We start from the raw sequence: 14,664 nt of genomic DNA on the forward strand, positions 1-14,664 counted from the left end.
GTATTCTCCTTTAAGGGGCTGGGCATCTCTCCCGCCCTCTCCAGAGTCGACTGAAGTTTCCGAGGAGACTTCTCAGGCTGGGCTGGACACACCTTTCCAAGGACTCCCAAACTCTGCTCCGTGCACGTCAAATGCTCCTTTCCCTTGTGTCCAACCCCCTACCCCTCTCCCTAACTCCCCTCTTCTCTACAAGACTCAGCCTCTCCCCGAGGTGGGTGAGCATCCTTGAGGTTTCCCACCCTTAACTGCTGTGTCCCCGGATGGAGCCAGAGAAATGTGGTGGGGGGGCAGGGGCCAGAGTTTCAACATTGCCCCCCAGAAGGAGGAGCCAGAGATGGGGGTAAGGAGAAGGAATTTGGGGGGGGGGTGTCGGCAAGAGGGTGAGAACGGGGATGAGGTGGAGATAAAAGGGGGAAGCAAAGGCTCTAGAGGAGGAGGAGGGTGTGTCTGTCCTATCAGCTTCTGCTGATGGAGCCTGGTCTGTCTTTCTCAGTCTCAAGTTTGTTGTCTCATTATCCATTAACCAGCCCCTCCCTTTACTGTCTACCAGCCCTGGTAGGTCTGGAGCTCCCCACAGACACTGATCTCAGTTTCCCCCGAGAGTGTGAGTGTAGGCCTCTACAGGCAGCTGCCTTTGGGGAGTTGGGGAGCCTAGGGGTTAACTCTAGACCCCCCTCAACTCTCTGGACCAAAGTCTGTCCAGGAAAACAGGATGCCGGAGCCCAGGAGTCGTCAGCCTAGCAGTTGCCTGGCCTCCAGATGCCTCCCAGGTAATAATGCCCTGTCACTCTCCAAAGACTCTTCCAAATTTCATCCTACGCCAATCTCGTTTCATGCCCTCACCAAAGATACCCCTGTGTTCCTCTCCTGGCTCGAAGTACTTCTGCCTGAGGCTCGCTGCCCTCCCTGACAGCCTCTAGAGCTGGCTGAGAGCTGGACCTTGACATTCCTTCTGTTTCCTTGACCCTGTTACCCCTTTTCAAATTTACTTATTCAATACATAGTTAGTGCCTGCTATGTGCCAGGCCTTGTTCTAGGCTCTGTTCTAGTTACAGAAATTAAAAAACATTTATCTTTCCTCATAAGCTTACATTGTAGTGGGCTTTGGGGAGGATTTTAATCTTCCCTATTTAGATCTCCCTTTCTTGGAGGAGTGGGTGTATCCAAGTGTGGGCAACACTGGGAACAGTCATAACAGGGCTTCCCTTCTTCCCCTTTAGGGGAGCAGATCCTAGCATGGGCCCCAGGGGTGAGGAAGGGCCTGGAACCGGAATTGTCTGGAACCCTGATCTGTACCAACTTTAGGGTCACCTTCCAGCCCTGTGGATGGCAGTGGAATCAGGTGAGATGGTTGGGGACACAGAAATGACAGCTAGTGGGAAATGGGTAGGGAAGTCTAGCAGGATTTAGACAAACATTATGGGTTAAGGGCTGTCTTTTGAATGTATCATTGATAATCAGTGGGAACTCTCTCTAGGGTTGTTGCCCCCTAGAAGGGGTTGGGGCTGCCAGGGTAGGAAAATGAGGGCGATTTCAGATGTCTACCCAGTCACGTGCTTCGTCTAGGACACTCCCTTGAACAGTGAATACGATTTTGCCCTGGTCAACATTGGACGATTAGAGGCTGGTAAGTTGGGGGGGTTTGGTGAAGGGGTTCACTGGAGTTGTTGGAATTCCCTCCTCATCCTTCCTCTGTTCTCAGAAAACAGCAGGGATGGAGTGGGATGGGCTGCAAGAGTCCCTTCTGGAGAGACTCTGGTCCATGGTTACACTGTTCTGTACCTCTTGACTTCAGTGAGCGGCTTGTCCCGAGTCCAGCTCCTCCGTCCAGGGTCCCTGCATAAATTTATCCCTGAGGAGATTCTGATTCATGGCCGAGACTTCCGGCTTCTCAGAGTTGGTTTTGAGGCTGGAGGCCTAGAGCCTCAGGCTTTTCAGGTAAGAGGCCCCTAACCTGAGGCTTTCTCCTCACCTCACAACCTTGGGATCCTCTCCCTGACAATTTCTGAGACTCCTCCAGCCCCTGGGATCCTCTCATCATTCCCCCTGCTTCTCTCAAGGAAAGGCTAAAAGGCTGGGATAAATGATTGAGTGATGAGAGTAAAGAGCCTGCGCTCTAGCCTTACTCTATTAATTACCAGCAGTGTGACTGTGGGCAAGTTTTCTCCTCTGAAAAACCAGGATTCCTCCCAGAATCATCATTCTAGGATTCTGTGGTTCCAGATTTGTTCTCCCGACCCCAGTCCCCATGACCTGAGGAAGCCCCCTTCTCTAGGGACTGTCTTCACTGTTCTTCATTCTTGGCAAAGAGAGTGGAGCAACACATGGGCTCCATTTCCTTCTTTTCACTTACTCAGCCTAAGCCAAAAGGATGGAATGTCCTTTCCTCTGCAGGTGACCATGGCCATTGTCCAAGCCAGAGCTCAGAGCAATCAAGCCCAACAGTATTCGGGGATAACCCTGAGCAAGGCTGGTGAGTGAGAGTGCTTTAGGGTAAGGAAGAGTCTGAAAAAGCAGAGGATGGCTGATGACAAAGAGCTGAGAAGCTGTCTCTGATTTTCTCCTTCCTCCTCTATGTCTCACTCCTGTTCTAGGCCAGGGTTCTGGCTCCAGAAAACCACCAATTCCTCTCATGGAGACAGCGGAAGACTGGGAGACTGAGCGGAAGAAGCAGGCAGCCAGAGGCTGGAGGGTCAGCACGGTCAACGAGAGGTTCGACGTAGCCACCAGGTGATCCCCCAGTGCACCCCAACCCTGCTGCTCTCCCAATCTTCCCTTAGTTCCTTGATCCTCTAAAGCTAGGACTTCCCACAAACTCCAGCCTCCTAGGACACCCACAAAGCTATCTCCCTTGCCTCCTAGATCCCTAAACCTGAAATCCCTTGGAATGGTCCCTCTGAAGCAGCTTCCTTGTAATAAGAGCTTTACATTATAATGAAGTCACTGAGCCAAACTGTAATATCACTCTCATTTCACAGCCTCCCCCGTTACTTCTGGGTCCCTAACCGAATTCTGGACAGTGAGGTCAGGAGAGCATATGGCCACTTTCATCAGGGCCGTGGACCGGTCAGTGTGATGGTTAGGGTAATGGCTGTGGATTAGAGGGTCATGTGGGCCAGGGACATCGTGGAGGGAGGAACCTCTGTGAGGTCAGTGTGGGGGCAAGGGTAGCGTGGAGCTAGGCATTTCTCCCACAATGACCCTCTTCTGCCCCATGTGAAGCGCTTGTCCTGGCATCACCCTGGGGGCAGTGATCTTCTCCGCTGTGGAGGCTTCTATACAGCCAGTGACCCTAACAAGGAGGATATCAGGTGAGGGAGGCTTGATGAGAAGAATCAAGGGTTAGGTGCTCAGGGCAGACTCCTTCTCTTATTTCCTGACTCCCTCCCCTCCAGAGCAGTGGAGTTGATGCTCCAGGCTGGGCATTCAGATGTTGTCCTGGTAGACACTATGGATGAGCTGCCCAGCCTTGCAGATGTCCAACTTGCCCACCTGAGGCTGAGGGCCCTCTGCCTGCCTGGTGAGAATAACCTTTGACCCCTAACCCTCACCCTCACTCCTAGGTCTGCTGAGCCTAACCTGGTTTACCCTTTGCTTGCTGTAGATAAGTAGCTCTTTAGTCCAATGAGCCTGTTTTCTTTTCTTTTCTTTTTTCTTGAGACGGAGTCTCGGCTGGGCGTGGTGGCTCACGCCTGTAATCCCACCACTATGGGAGGCCGAGGTGGGCAGATCACTTGAGGGCAGGAGTTCGAGACCAACCTGGCCAACGTGGTGAAACCCCGTTTCTACTAAAAATACACACACACACAAAATTAGCTGGGTGTGGTGGCTGACGCCTGTAATCCCAGCTACTTGGAAGGCTGAGGCACAAGAATCGCTTGAACCCAGGAGGCGGGTGAACTGAGAATGTGCCATTGCATTCCAGCCTGGGCGACAAGAGTGAAACTTGTCTTAAAAAAAAAAAAAAAAAAAAAAGACAGATGAGACGGAGTCTCCCTCTGTGGCCCAGGCTGGAGTGCAGTGGCGCGATCTCGGCTCACTGCAACCTCCAACTCCCACATTCAAGCGATTCTCCTGCCTCAGCCTCCTGAGTAGCTGGGATTACAGGCGCCTGCCACCATGCCTGGCTAATTTTTGTATTTTTAGTAGAGATGAGGTTTCACCATGTTCCCCATGTTAGACTAGGCTGGTCTCAAACTCATCAGATGATCCACCCACCAAGGCCTCCTAAAGCGCTGGGATTACAGGCACGAGCTGTCGTGTCCGGCCAGCGAGACTGTTTTCTACTCACCTCCCACCTCTCCCACCTCTCCCACAGACTCACTGGTTTCCTGTCTTCTTGACCCCAATTTATTCTTTAAACAGCTTTATTGAGACATAATGTACATACCATAAAATTTACCCTTCACTGAAGTATACAATTCAGTGAGTTTTATTATATTTACAATGTTGTACAACCATCACCACAGTTTAATTTTAGAAACCATCCTGGCCATTTACAATTACTTTTCATTCCTGTTCTTAACCCAGCAGGCTATCAACCTGAATCCTGAATCCTGAGTTCTAATCTCTTTGCCCTTCTGATCTTTCTACCCTCTATCAGATTCATCTGTAGCTGAGGATAAATGGCTTTCAGCCCTGGAAGGAACACGATGGCTGGACTATGTCAGGTACTCCCTCGCTTCTTCTAGCCATCATTTATAATTCAACCTTCCTCAACCTTCTGTTAACTTGGGGTCCTAAATGGCCTTTCTTTAGTTCTCCTCGGTTTCCCAAGAAGACTGCCATTTTCTGCTCTTTAGAAGGAGGAGGGGTAGGATTTGGAGTCGGCCTTATTCCATCCCATGACCCATCAAAATCACTCCATTCCCCTAGGCTTATCATTCTTCCTCCCTCTTCCTCACCTGCCCCTCCAGGGCTTGTCTTCGAAAGGCCAGTGACATTTCAGTATTAGTGACATCCAGGGTTCGTTCTGTAATACTTCAAGGTGAGTTCCTTGGTTAAGCCCATTCCATTCCTTGCCTCTTTTCTTTACCCACCTGACCAGATTGCATTCAGGGAGGGAGACCCATAAGGCTTCTTCCTCTCCTGTTCCTGGGAACTACCTGTGAGCTCTACTCTCATCCTTCAGTGCTACCTCTGCCTCCCCATCACAACTTGTGGTCCCTGACACTAGGATGGTCTTAGCCCCTTTGTTCCTTTCCTTCCATCAGTGGATGGAGACTGGGGTTGGGGTGGGAAGGGCAGTGTGGAAGCTGGTTTGAGAATTGTGATTCTGCCCCTTACATGTGAAACTGGGTATTTCTATCCGGGTGGAGTCTAGGAAGTGAATCATTCAAGGTCTTTGTTTTCTCTTCACTTCTATGTGCTTTCTCAATCCTCCTACCCCAAACCTTTCCCCTCTGTGCCTCTCATTTCTCCTTGCCATATTTCTCTTCTCATTCTCTTCTGCCCTAGTTTCTTGGACCCCTCTTCTTTGTCCCTTCTTCCTCTTTATCACCCAGAGCGCGGTGATCGTGATCTCAATGGCCTCCTCTCTTCACTCGTCCAGCTGCTTTCAGCCCCCGAAGCCCGAACACTGTTTGGCTTCCAATCACTAGTACAGCGAGAGTGGGTGGCAGCTGGACATCCCTTCCTGACTCGGCTTGGGGGAACTGGGGCCAGTGAAGAGGTGAGAATGATTCTGGATGGCATCGGGGGGATATTACTAAGGAAGTAAGAGAATGAGAAATTATTTTGTATAATCCACTGGAGGTGAATCCAGTCAGAAGGGCCCCGAGGTTAGGCTGGGACGAAGATCCTGATGAGTGAGGCCTTACAAGCCCCTGCTACCCTCAATTCAGATTTTCATTCTCTAACTTCCATAAGTTCCCCCATTCCCTGTGTTCCCCATTCCCTTATCATCTCGTCATCCTCCCTCTTTGGGTCCCAATAATCCCTTCCAACCTCTTAATTTCTTTTCAGGCTCCGGTGTTTCTCCTCTTCCTTGATTGTGTCTGGCAGCTCCTCCAGCAGTTTCCAGCTGATTTTGAATTCTCTGAGTTTTTCCTTCTTGCTCTTCATGACAGTGTCAGGGTTCCTGACACCCTTACCTTCCTGAGAAATACCCCCTGGGAGCGCGGAAAGCAGAGCGGACAGGTCAGTGACTTCTATTTTTGACTCGTGTTTTTTTTCCCATTGAGATGTACTCTCTGAAGTTTGGTCTTGATTTGTTTTATGAGAAGTGAGGTCTGTGAGTGGGGAGGGGGAGATTTATTCTCATTTTCAGGACGAGACTTTTGCCCTACATCTTTCCTAGAATAAGAAGTGAGAATCTCATGATTTGTCTCTAGATGTGGGAGGATTGTGTGTAACCATCCTTTTTCTTGCTTCCTCTGTCCAGTTAAACTCCTATACACAAGTCTACACCCCAGGATACTCCCAGCCTCCAGCTGGGAACTCTTTTAACCTGCAGCTGTCTGTCTGGGACTGGGATTTACGTTATAGCAATGCACAGATACTACAGTTCCAGAATCCTGGCTATGACCCAGAACACTGTCCAGATTCCTGGCTCCCTAGACCGCAGGTGAAGTGTCTAAATTTCCTAAATTCCCTTGACGTTCCCACAGGCTCATGCTACTAGACAGTGAGAAGTGAAAGACAAAATGTCTTGAGTTCCTTAGGGAAAGCTACTCCACTACTCTTCTGCAGCTGTCACTTATAGTCAGTCCCTGGGTGTCCCTAGGAAGACAGAAGACCTAGAATAGCACAGAGGGCACCCTTTTTGTCCTTCCTCAAGTCTGTTTACTCATCTTCCTGTCTCGTGCACACATAAGTTGCCCTAAAATCAACCTTAATCAGTCCTGAGGCCTAGTTGAAGCCTAATGAGGAGGGTAGAAGAGTTCTCATGGGGAGGCTTGTAGTTCTAGTCACCAGTGCAGTGAGTGGGTGGCAGCAGGACACCCTGTCCTGATCCAGATTGGGGAAACTAGGGTTATCTGGTCTCTCTGTTGCCAGTTGATTTTCTTTTCCCTTTAGCCAAGCTTCATGGTTCCTGGACCCCCCAGTTCTGTGTGGCTCTTCTCTAGAGGAGCATTGACCCCCCTGAATCAGCTCTGTCCTTGGCGGGACAGTCCCTCCCTGCTGGCAGTCTCTTCTCGTTGGCTCCCTCGACCTGCTATCTCCTCTGAAAGCCTGGCTGACCAGGAATGGGGTCTCCCCTCACATTGGGGAGCTTGCCCTTTACCTCCAGGGCTGCTGCTGCCTGGGTATCTCGGACCCCAGATCAGGCTCTGGAGACGCTGCTACCTGAGGGGAAGGCCTGAGGTCCAGGTAAGAAGGGAAAATAGACTGGGAGTGGGACAAGGGACTTGACTCTGCTGAACCAGATGAACAGGAGCTAGAAAGGCAAGGAGCTGAAGCCTCTGGGAGTCTGGGAAGTGAAGTTCTACTCCTCTTGGCATCAAACGAGGTTTGGGAGTGTAGGAGGTGCGGGAAAGTGCTTGTGGCTTAGATTAAGTGGAATTTAGGGCATAGCTGGAAGGGGAAACAGAATTAAAGACACCAGAAGTAGCAGAGAAGCAGGGGGCCAGAGCTACAACAGTATTCCTCTCTGTTCCTCTTTGCCTCCTCCCCAGATGGGCCTCTCAGCTCCCACAGTCTCTGGCCTCCAGGATGAGCTATCCCATCTTCAGGAGTTATTACGGAAATGGACACCAAGAATATCTCCTGAGGATCACTCCAAGAAAAGAGATCCACATACCATTCTCAATCCCACTGAAATTGCTGGCATTCTCAAAGGCAGGGCAGAGGGGGATCTGGGGTAGAGGAGGGTTCTGTCTAATCTTTTTTTTTTTTTTTTGTATCCGGACTTGCAGCCTCAGCTTTCACACTTCAGCCCTTAAGTTCACTAAGAAGGTCTGAGTTTCTGCTGCAGATGGTGGTGTTAACTGCTCCAACTCTTGTCTTGCTTAGTTCCTACAAATATTTTTGCTTCTTGTCATTTGAAGGATTAAGAAACAAAAACAATCCAGAAATTGATCGGTTTTTTTAGGCCAATCCCATCCCTTCTGGATAACCAGATGTTAAATCATGAGATCAGAGATGCTGTTCATCAGTCCCAACAAGATGGCCTAGAAATCGCATTCTCACCTCGCCTTGCTGCTGCTTTAATTCCAACTTCTATTTCTTCCCTTATAGTTTTCTATGGGAATGAGGCGGATACAGGAAACACCCTGTCTCCTCTGTATTTTTGTAGTGGAATTTCTATTTAAGGGGCTCATTAAAGCGTAGTATTTATACACATTGCTGGCATTGTTTCTTGTGTTTGAATAAAGGATTCTCCTAGGTAGGAAAGTGGTGGGTAAAAGGTGTGTATGACCCAAGAGAGGAAGGCATCCACCATATTATTGCTAAGGAAATAGGGGAACTGGGTTTGGTGAGGCTCTGCAAAATTCAAGTGCAATTTGGGGAAAGGGTTCTCTTGTGTGTGTCTCCCATTTAGAGGCAGATGGGGCCAGAGTGTTCTAGAGATCCAGACTCTAGAGCTCCGATCCCATCCACCCCTCAGCTGTGGTCACACACCAACCCGGAGCAGCTCTCACCCTCCCCATGCAATTACGACGAGGTGAGCGCAGACGTCACTCTAGCTCAGACATTTCGCAGTCTCCTCCCCTGAGGGAAAACCAAATACCTCCAGCCCAAATCAGGGTTGTGAGGCCAAATCTGCAAGAAGGCTGCAGGCGAGAGGGAAGGCTCCCTCTGCGCCTGAAAGCAGCCAAGACCTCGGGTTGGGGGGAACTCTTCAGCACATCCTTCTCTGGACAACAAAAGAAGAATCACTGTCCACAAAATATATTAAAACTGAAATGTTTGTTCTTTTAGCTTTCGAATTTACATTTTTGAGAGCAGTGTGATTCTTTCAAGTCTAGCAGTGCATTAAGAGGGCCTGAGCGTTTCCGTTCCGCCCTCCTCGCTAAGACAACTAGCAGCGGCACCTCAGGACGCGAGCCGAGGACTCCACCGCCCGACCCAGATTAGGTTTCGGAGGCTCCTAAGATGGCTGCAGCCGCTTCCAGGCACCTCCTCTTCCGTGGCCCCGCCCACCGCTACGTCCGCCTTCGCCCCGGAAGTGGAAGTCGTGCTGAGGTCAGAAGGCGGAACCGCTGCTGGGAGACGGCGGGCTCTCTTTCGCCATGGCTGCCGGGCCGATCTCCGAGCGGAACCAGGGTAACTGGAGGGGGAAAGTCTGGAATGGGCTCAGCGTGGCTAGGAGGCCCCGACTACAGCCAGCAGTGTCTCTGCAGGGGTGGGAGACTGGACTCCTCCCTTCCCCAGAGGGCGCGAGACCGGCCCTGTGCCTGTTGGGGGAGGGTTGGCCGGGTGCTGGCTGAGGCCTCTGGGTGTGATACTTACGTCCGGTCCCCTGCTGACTTCTCACTCAAAAAATCAAAAAAATCCACTCACAATACTAAATTAGACTTCAGAGGATTCCCGAAGTCCTGGGAAGAGAGAAGTTTAAGGGTTTAAACTTTTTTTTTTGCTCCTGTCCCCTACCCCGGTCCCCAGTTCCCCTGGTTGGGTTCCATCTTCATGTTTCCATCACTTCCTTCCTTCCCGTTACACTCTCACGCTTGCTGTTTTTGCTCCCTCCCTTCAAGATGCCACTGTGTACGTGGGGGGCCTGGATGAGAAGGTTAGTGAACCGCTGCTGTGGGAACTGTTTCTCCAGGCTGGACCGGTAGTCAACACCCACATGCCAAAGGATAGAGTCACTGGCCAGCACCAAGGTGAGTACATGACAAAAGGGGCGAATTGCTCCCGGAGGGTCCCAGCAATATTCACAACTGTTTTGGAATAACATGAGCAATCTAAATATTTTTTTCTTTTAAGCCTCTGTTCAGTTTATTTCTGGAACCATTCTTAAGTAAAGTGATGTTGTTTCTTGTTCTTTGTGATTAGAGGGTAGATGAGTTTCACCCCATTTTCAGTTTCTTTACTTACGTTGTTAACCCCCTCTTCTCCACTTCTCCAGGCTATGGCTTTGTGGAATTCTTGAGTGAGGAAGATGCTGACTATGCCATTAAGATCATGAACATGATCAAACTCTATGGGAAGCCAATACGGGTGAACAAAGCATCAGCTCACAACAAAAACCTGGATGTAGGGGCCAACATTTTCATTGGGAACCTGGATCCTGAGATTGATGAGAAGTTGCTTTATGATACTTTCAGCGCCTTTGGGGTCATCTTACAAACCCCCAAGATTATGCGGGACCCTGACACAGGCAACTCCAAAGGTTATGCCTTTATTAATTTTGCTTCATTTGATGCTTCGGATGCAGCAATTGAAGCCATGAATGGGCAGTACCTCTGTAACCGCCCTATCACCGTATCTTATGCCTTCAAGAAGGACTCCAAGGGTGAGCGCCATGGCTCAGCAGCCGAACGACTTCTGGCAGCTCAGAACCCGCTCTCCCAGGCTGATCGCCCTCATCAGCTGTTTGCAGATGCACCTCCTCCACCCTCTGCTCCCAATCCTGTGGTATCATCATTGGGGTCTGGGCTTCCTCCACCAGGTAAAGCTTTTGGTTAAAACATGTTTGTCTTAAGGTTGGGGGAGAGGGTCAGGAGGAAGAAAAAAACGAGTCTGAAAGGGGGACAGGGGACATTGAGTCAGTGAGTTGATGGGAAGAGGACTGAGGGGTGATGGTAGTGGTGGAGAAGAAAGTTGTTGGGTTTCTTTAGGAGGGTGAAGTTCGTTGACTTTTCTAACATTGCTTTTGATTTTAGAGCACTGGGAGGAGGGGGAAAGAGCTCACCCTGCCTGGAGAGGCCAGATCAGGACAGGCTCTTTAAAGACATTTTCTCCTCACTACCATTAACTCTTCCTTTTTCCATTTCCTCTATAGGCATGCCTCCTCCTGGCTCCTTCCCACCCCCAGTGCCACCTCCTGGAGCCCTCCCACCTGGGATACCCCCAGCCATGCCCCCACCACCTATGCCTCCTGGGGCTGCAGGACATGGCCCCCCATCGGCAGGAACCCCAGGGGCAGGACATCCTGGTCATGGACACTCACATCCTCACCCATTCCCACCGGGTGGGATGCCCCATCCAGGTAGGTGTGCTTTGTTGGGAAAGGGAGGGAAGAGCTTGGTAGAGCATCTCTATTACCACTCACCCTGCTGCCCTTTGTTCCTCAGCAGTAACAGTTTCAGAGTTTTCCTTTCCTTCAGACATTCTATTATAAAAACATACAAAATGCTCTCTAACATCTACCACCCTGAATCCATTTCTTAAGTTTTTCTGACAAGTAGACTCTACTTGCCAGTTTTTATTTCTTTAACCTTTAGTTCCATTCTCTTCTCTGACTCCACCTCAAAGTGGTGACCTAATTGCCAAATCTCGGGGACGCTTCTGCTCCTTATCTAGTTTGACCTCTGATATACTTGAAACTAGTTGTGTCCTCCTGTTTGAAATTCTTGTCTCTTTTTGCTTTTGCTTTTCTAGATCCTCCACCCCTCTCTCTGACTTCTTAATCTCAGTTACCGTAATAGACTCATGTCTACTTGTGCCTAGATTTTTGTGCTTGTTTCTCTTTTCTGCATATATCTATAGTTTTAATTGGATATATACTGATGCCTCCTAGGTCTGTATCTCTAGTCCGTAGCTGTTGACATTCCAGATCCTTAATGCTGCTGCTTAATAGATAGCGTCATTTTTCTATCCCTCTCCTTCAAACCCATTCTTCCTCTAGCGTTCTTTTTTTTCAGGTGCTTAATTCATGAATCTGAGAGCTATGTTTGACTGCTCCCTATCACCCCACTCTTAATACCAAGTCTTATTTGTATCAGTGGCATCTCTCCCCATGGCCAGTGCCCTAGTTCAGTCTCTCATTCCCTCATTATTTTACACTTAATTTATTGTAGTAATCTCCTGCCACTTTGACTCCAGTTTTCCCTAACTTTGATCTACTTTCACAGTGTAGGTTTTTTAAGACACAGATGTGCACACACTTGCTCAGAATTCCTCTGTTGCTCCCTTTGACCTACAGAGTAAAACCCAAACTCATTACCATAGCATTCACAGCTCTTTATGATCTGGCCCCTGCCCCTCATTTCTATAACTGCATTTTGCTCCTGATTACTGAGTTAACTGGCATTTCCTGGAACATACTGTGCTGTTTGCCACACCTGTGACTTGCACATGGTAATCTTTCTGCTTGCGATGCTTTCTTCCCATGATCTTATCCTCCTGAAGTATTCATCCTTTAGAGTTAGTTCTTTGCTTAGACAGTATGTCCTCTGCTACTTTCTTAAATCCTATCAACAGAGTTATTACTCCACTTGTTACATACTTCATCATTACTATTACAGTACCTAAATCATGGAAGAAGCAAGCAAAGAGGGTAAGGAGTTGATTGAGTAATTGGTTGATTGGTTGGTTTGTGCTGTTGGAATAGGGTCAAGGATAGGGAGCACTTTTTACCACCCTTCTTTTTTTATTTTTATTTTTTGGTGATGGGGTCTCACTCTGTCATCCAGGCTGGAGTGCAGTGGCGTAGTTTTGGCTCACTGTAGCCTTGACGTCCCAGGCCCAAGTGATCCTCCCACCTCAGCCTCCTGAGTAGCTGGGAATAGAGGCACACACCACCATGCCTGGCTAATTAAAAGTATTTTTTGATAGAGCTGGGGTCTCACTATGTTGCCCAGGCTGTTCTTGAACTCCTGGGCTCAAGTGATCCACCTAGGCCTCCCAAAGTGCTGGGATTATTGGCATGAGCCACTGTGCCCAGCCAGCCTTATTTTCTATACCCTTTTTTTTATATAGTTCTCTTTCTGATGTCACTTTCTTTCTAATTTTGTTTTCTTCCTTTCTCTATTTTCTTTGCCTCCTCCTCTTTGTCTCTTTTCTTCTTGTGTCTATTTTATTTTCATAGGGATGTCTCAGATGCAGCTTGCACACCATGGCCCTCATGGCTTAGGACATCCCCACGCTGGACCCCCAGGCTCTGGGGGCCAGCCACCGCCCCGACCACCACCTGGAATGCCTCATCCTGGACCTCCTCCAATGGGCATGCCCCCCCGAGGGCCTCCATTCGGATCTCCCATGGGTAAGTAGGCTCTAGCCACCTCCCTCATCTGCACTTATCATGTTCTTACAGCTTCCTGTAGGCATACCCCTTGTCCCGTGCCCTTACTAACTTTTCTTTTACTCCTTGCAGGTCACCCAGGTCCTATGCCTCCGCATGGTATGCGTGGACCTCCTCCACTGATGCCCCCCCATGGATACACTGGCCCTCCACGACCCCCACCGTATGGCTACCAGCGGGGGCCTCTCCCTCCACCCAGACCCACTCCCCGGCCACCAGTTCCCCCTCGAGGCCCACTTCGAGGCCCTCTCCCTCAGTAAATTCACATTTTCCTTCCTCCTGTTACATCTTCCCAATATCTTCTCTATTCCTTGGACCAATCAGAGATGCTGTAGCTCCTTGGGGCAAAGGTACTAATCCCTTTCAGCACCCCCACTCCATTCCCCTTTTTAATGTAACTTTTTCCACAGGAGGTATTTCTTTTTTATGTTGGTCCTGAGTATTTTGCAAAGGCACAGGGAAAATAAAACTAAACTCCTTGTTTATTTGTGGTGTTTTCCTTGACAACAGTAACTTTTCTCTTTTTCTTTAAGAAGAGATGTCAGTATCATGAAAAAATGGTAAGGTAGGAGTAGGAGCAAGGGTGCTTACTCCACATTTTAAAGGCTTATTCTGTAATGTGCTGTTGCAGTTGCTGAGCTTTGCTGTGCACTAGAGTAATTGTTTCCTTACGTAGAGCTTATCTTCTAGTTTGGAAGATAGGGACCCAATATATATAGCATACGATCGTCATGTTTTTTTGTTTCTTTTTTTTATTTGGAGACACGGTCTTGCTCTGTTGCCTAGGCTGGGGTGCAGTGGCACGATCATGGCTCACTGCAGCCCCAACCTCCCAGGCTCAGGTGATTCTCCCACCACAGCCTCCCAAGTAGCTGGGACCACAGGTGTGTGCCACCACACCCAGCTAATTTTTGTATTTTTGTAGAGGTGAGATTTCGGCATATTGCCCAGACTGGTTTTGAACTCCTGGGCTCAAGCGATCACCCCTGCCTCAGCCTCCCAAAGTGGTGGGATTACAGACGTGAGCCACCTCACCCAGCCGGACTATTGTTTTAAAGTGAACAGATGTATCTGGAGATAGTCTGGCAAAAATGAAGTAACATGCACTATGCAATTCATTGCAGCACTGTTATAATGGCAGTAGATTGGAAACTCACATCTCCATCAGTAAAGGGACGGTTGAATAAACTGATAAATTCATGCAGCAGAGTACTGTGCAGCTGTAAAAAGGAATGTAAAAAAAGCTGTAAAAAGGATCTCCAAGTGAAGATCTCTACGTACTGCTGTGGAGAGATCTCCAAGTGAAGAAAATAATGTGTGTAGTGTGCTACCTTCTCTAAGGGTAGCATATATATATATGTATTTACTTAACGTTTTTAAAAATGGGTAAACCAGCTACTCAGGAGGCTGAGGCAGGACAATCACTTGAACCTGGGAGGCGGAGGCTGCAGTGAGCCGAGATCACGCCATTGCACTCCAGCCTGGGCGACAGAGCGAGACTCTGTCTCAAAAAAAAAAAAAAAAGATAAACCAAA

The 14,664-nt window shown here is 49.0% G+C and overlaps 2 protein-coding genes across 5 annotated transcripts; both read left to right on the forward strand.

Annotated features, from left to right (window-relative positions):
* The first annotated feature begins 2 nt into the window (after positions 1–2).
* MTMR11 (myotubularin related protein 11) lies at positions 3–8,283 on the forward strand. Of its 4 annotated transcripts, none has more exons than XM_004026556.5 (17): positions 3–340; positions 695–770; positions 1,221–1,342; positions 1,567–1,627; positions 1,796–1,938; positions 2,395–2,473; positions 2,595–2,730; positions 2,979–3,066; positions 3,223–3,311; positions 3,396–3,520; positions 4,604–4,670; positions 4,917–4,987; positions 5,505–5,671; positions 5,965–6,138; positions 6,383–6,565; positions 7,018–7,311; positions 7,617–8,283. In XM_004026556.5, exons 1-17 carry the CDS (start codon positions 275–277, stop codon positions 7,803–7,805), a joined length of 2,130 nt encoding a protein of 709 aa, XP_004026605.3. In that variant the 5' UTR covers positions 3–274; the 3' UTR covers positions 7,806–8,283. The 4 variants fall into 4 exon arrangements, with proteins under 4 accessions (XP_004026605.3, XP_063551442.1, XP_063551444.1 ...); XM_063695372.1 differs by having other exon boundaries at positions 300–340; positions 551–770; XM_063695374.1 differs by having other exon boundaries at positions 326–340; positions 1,306–1,342.
* Positions 8,103–13,614, forward strand: SF3B4 (splicing factor 3b subunit 4). The gene is made up of 6 exons (XM_055357818.2): positions 8,103–9,207; positions 9,639–9,767; positions 10,013–10,555; positions 10,889–11,095; positions 12,917–13,090; positions 13,202–13,614. The coding sequence occupies exons 1-6, from the start codon at positions 9,174–9,176 to the stop codon at positions 13,387–13,389; spliced, it is 1,275 nt and encodes a 424-aa protein (XP_055213793.1). The 5' UTR covers positions 8,103–9,173; the 3' UTR covers positions 13,390–13,614.
* Positions 13,615–14,664: the final 1,050 nt, after the last annotated feature.

This window comes from Gorilla gorilla, chromosome 1, assembly GCF_029281585.2.
Source record: "Gorilla gorilla gorilla isolate KB3781 chromosome 1, NHGRI_mGorGor1-v2.1_pri, whole genome shotgun sequence".
Classification (NCBI taxonomy): Eukaryota; Metazoa; Chordata; class Mammalia; order Primates; family Hominidae; genus Gorilla; species Gorilla gorilla.

Bases quoted from the DNA above. Each gene is read 5' to 3' on its own strand.
- SF3B4 (XM_055357818.2), top strand. From the start codon at position 9,174: ATGGCTGCCGGGCCGATCTCCGAGCGGAACCAGG. The intron at 10,556-10,888 runs GTAAAGCTTTTG...TTTCCTCTATAG, and splicing joins GTCTGGGCTTCCTCCACCAG to GCATGCCTCCTCCTGGCTCC. The intron at 13,091-13,201 runs GTAAGTAGGCTC...TACTCCTTGCAG, and splicing joins TCCATTCGGATCTCCCATGG to GTCACCCAGGTCCTATGCCT.
- MTMR11 (XM_004026556.5), top strand. From the start codon at position 275: ATGTGGTGGGGGGGCAGGGGCCAGAGTTTCAACATTGCCCCCCAGAAG. The intron at 4,671-4,916 runs GTACTCCCTCGC...CTGCCCCTCCAG, and splicing joins CGATGGCTGGACTATGTCAG to GGCTTGTCTTCGAAAGGCCA. The intron at 4,988-5,504 runs GTGAGTTCCTTG...TTTATCACCCAG, and splicing joins TCGTTCTGTAATACTTCAAG to AGCGCGGTGATCGTGATCTC.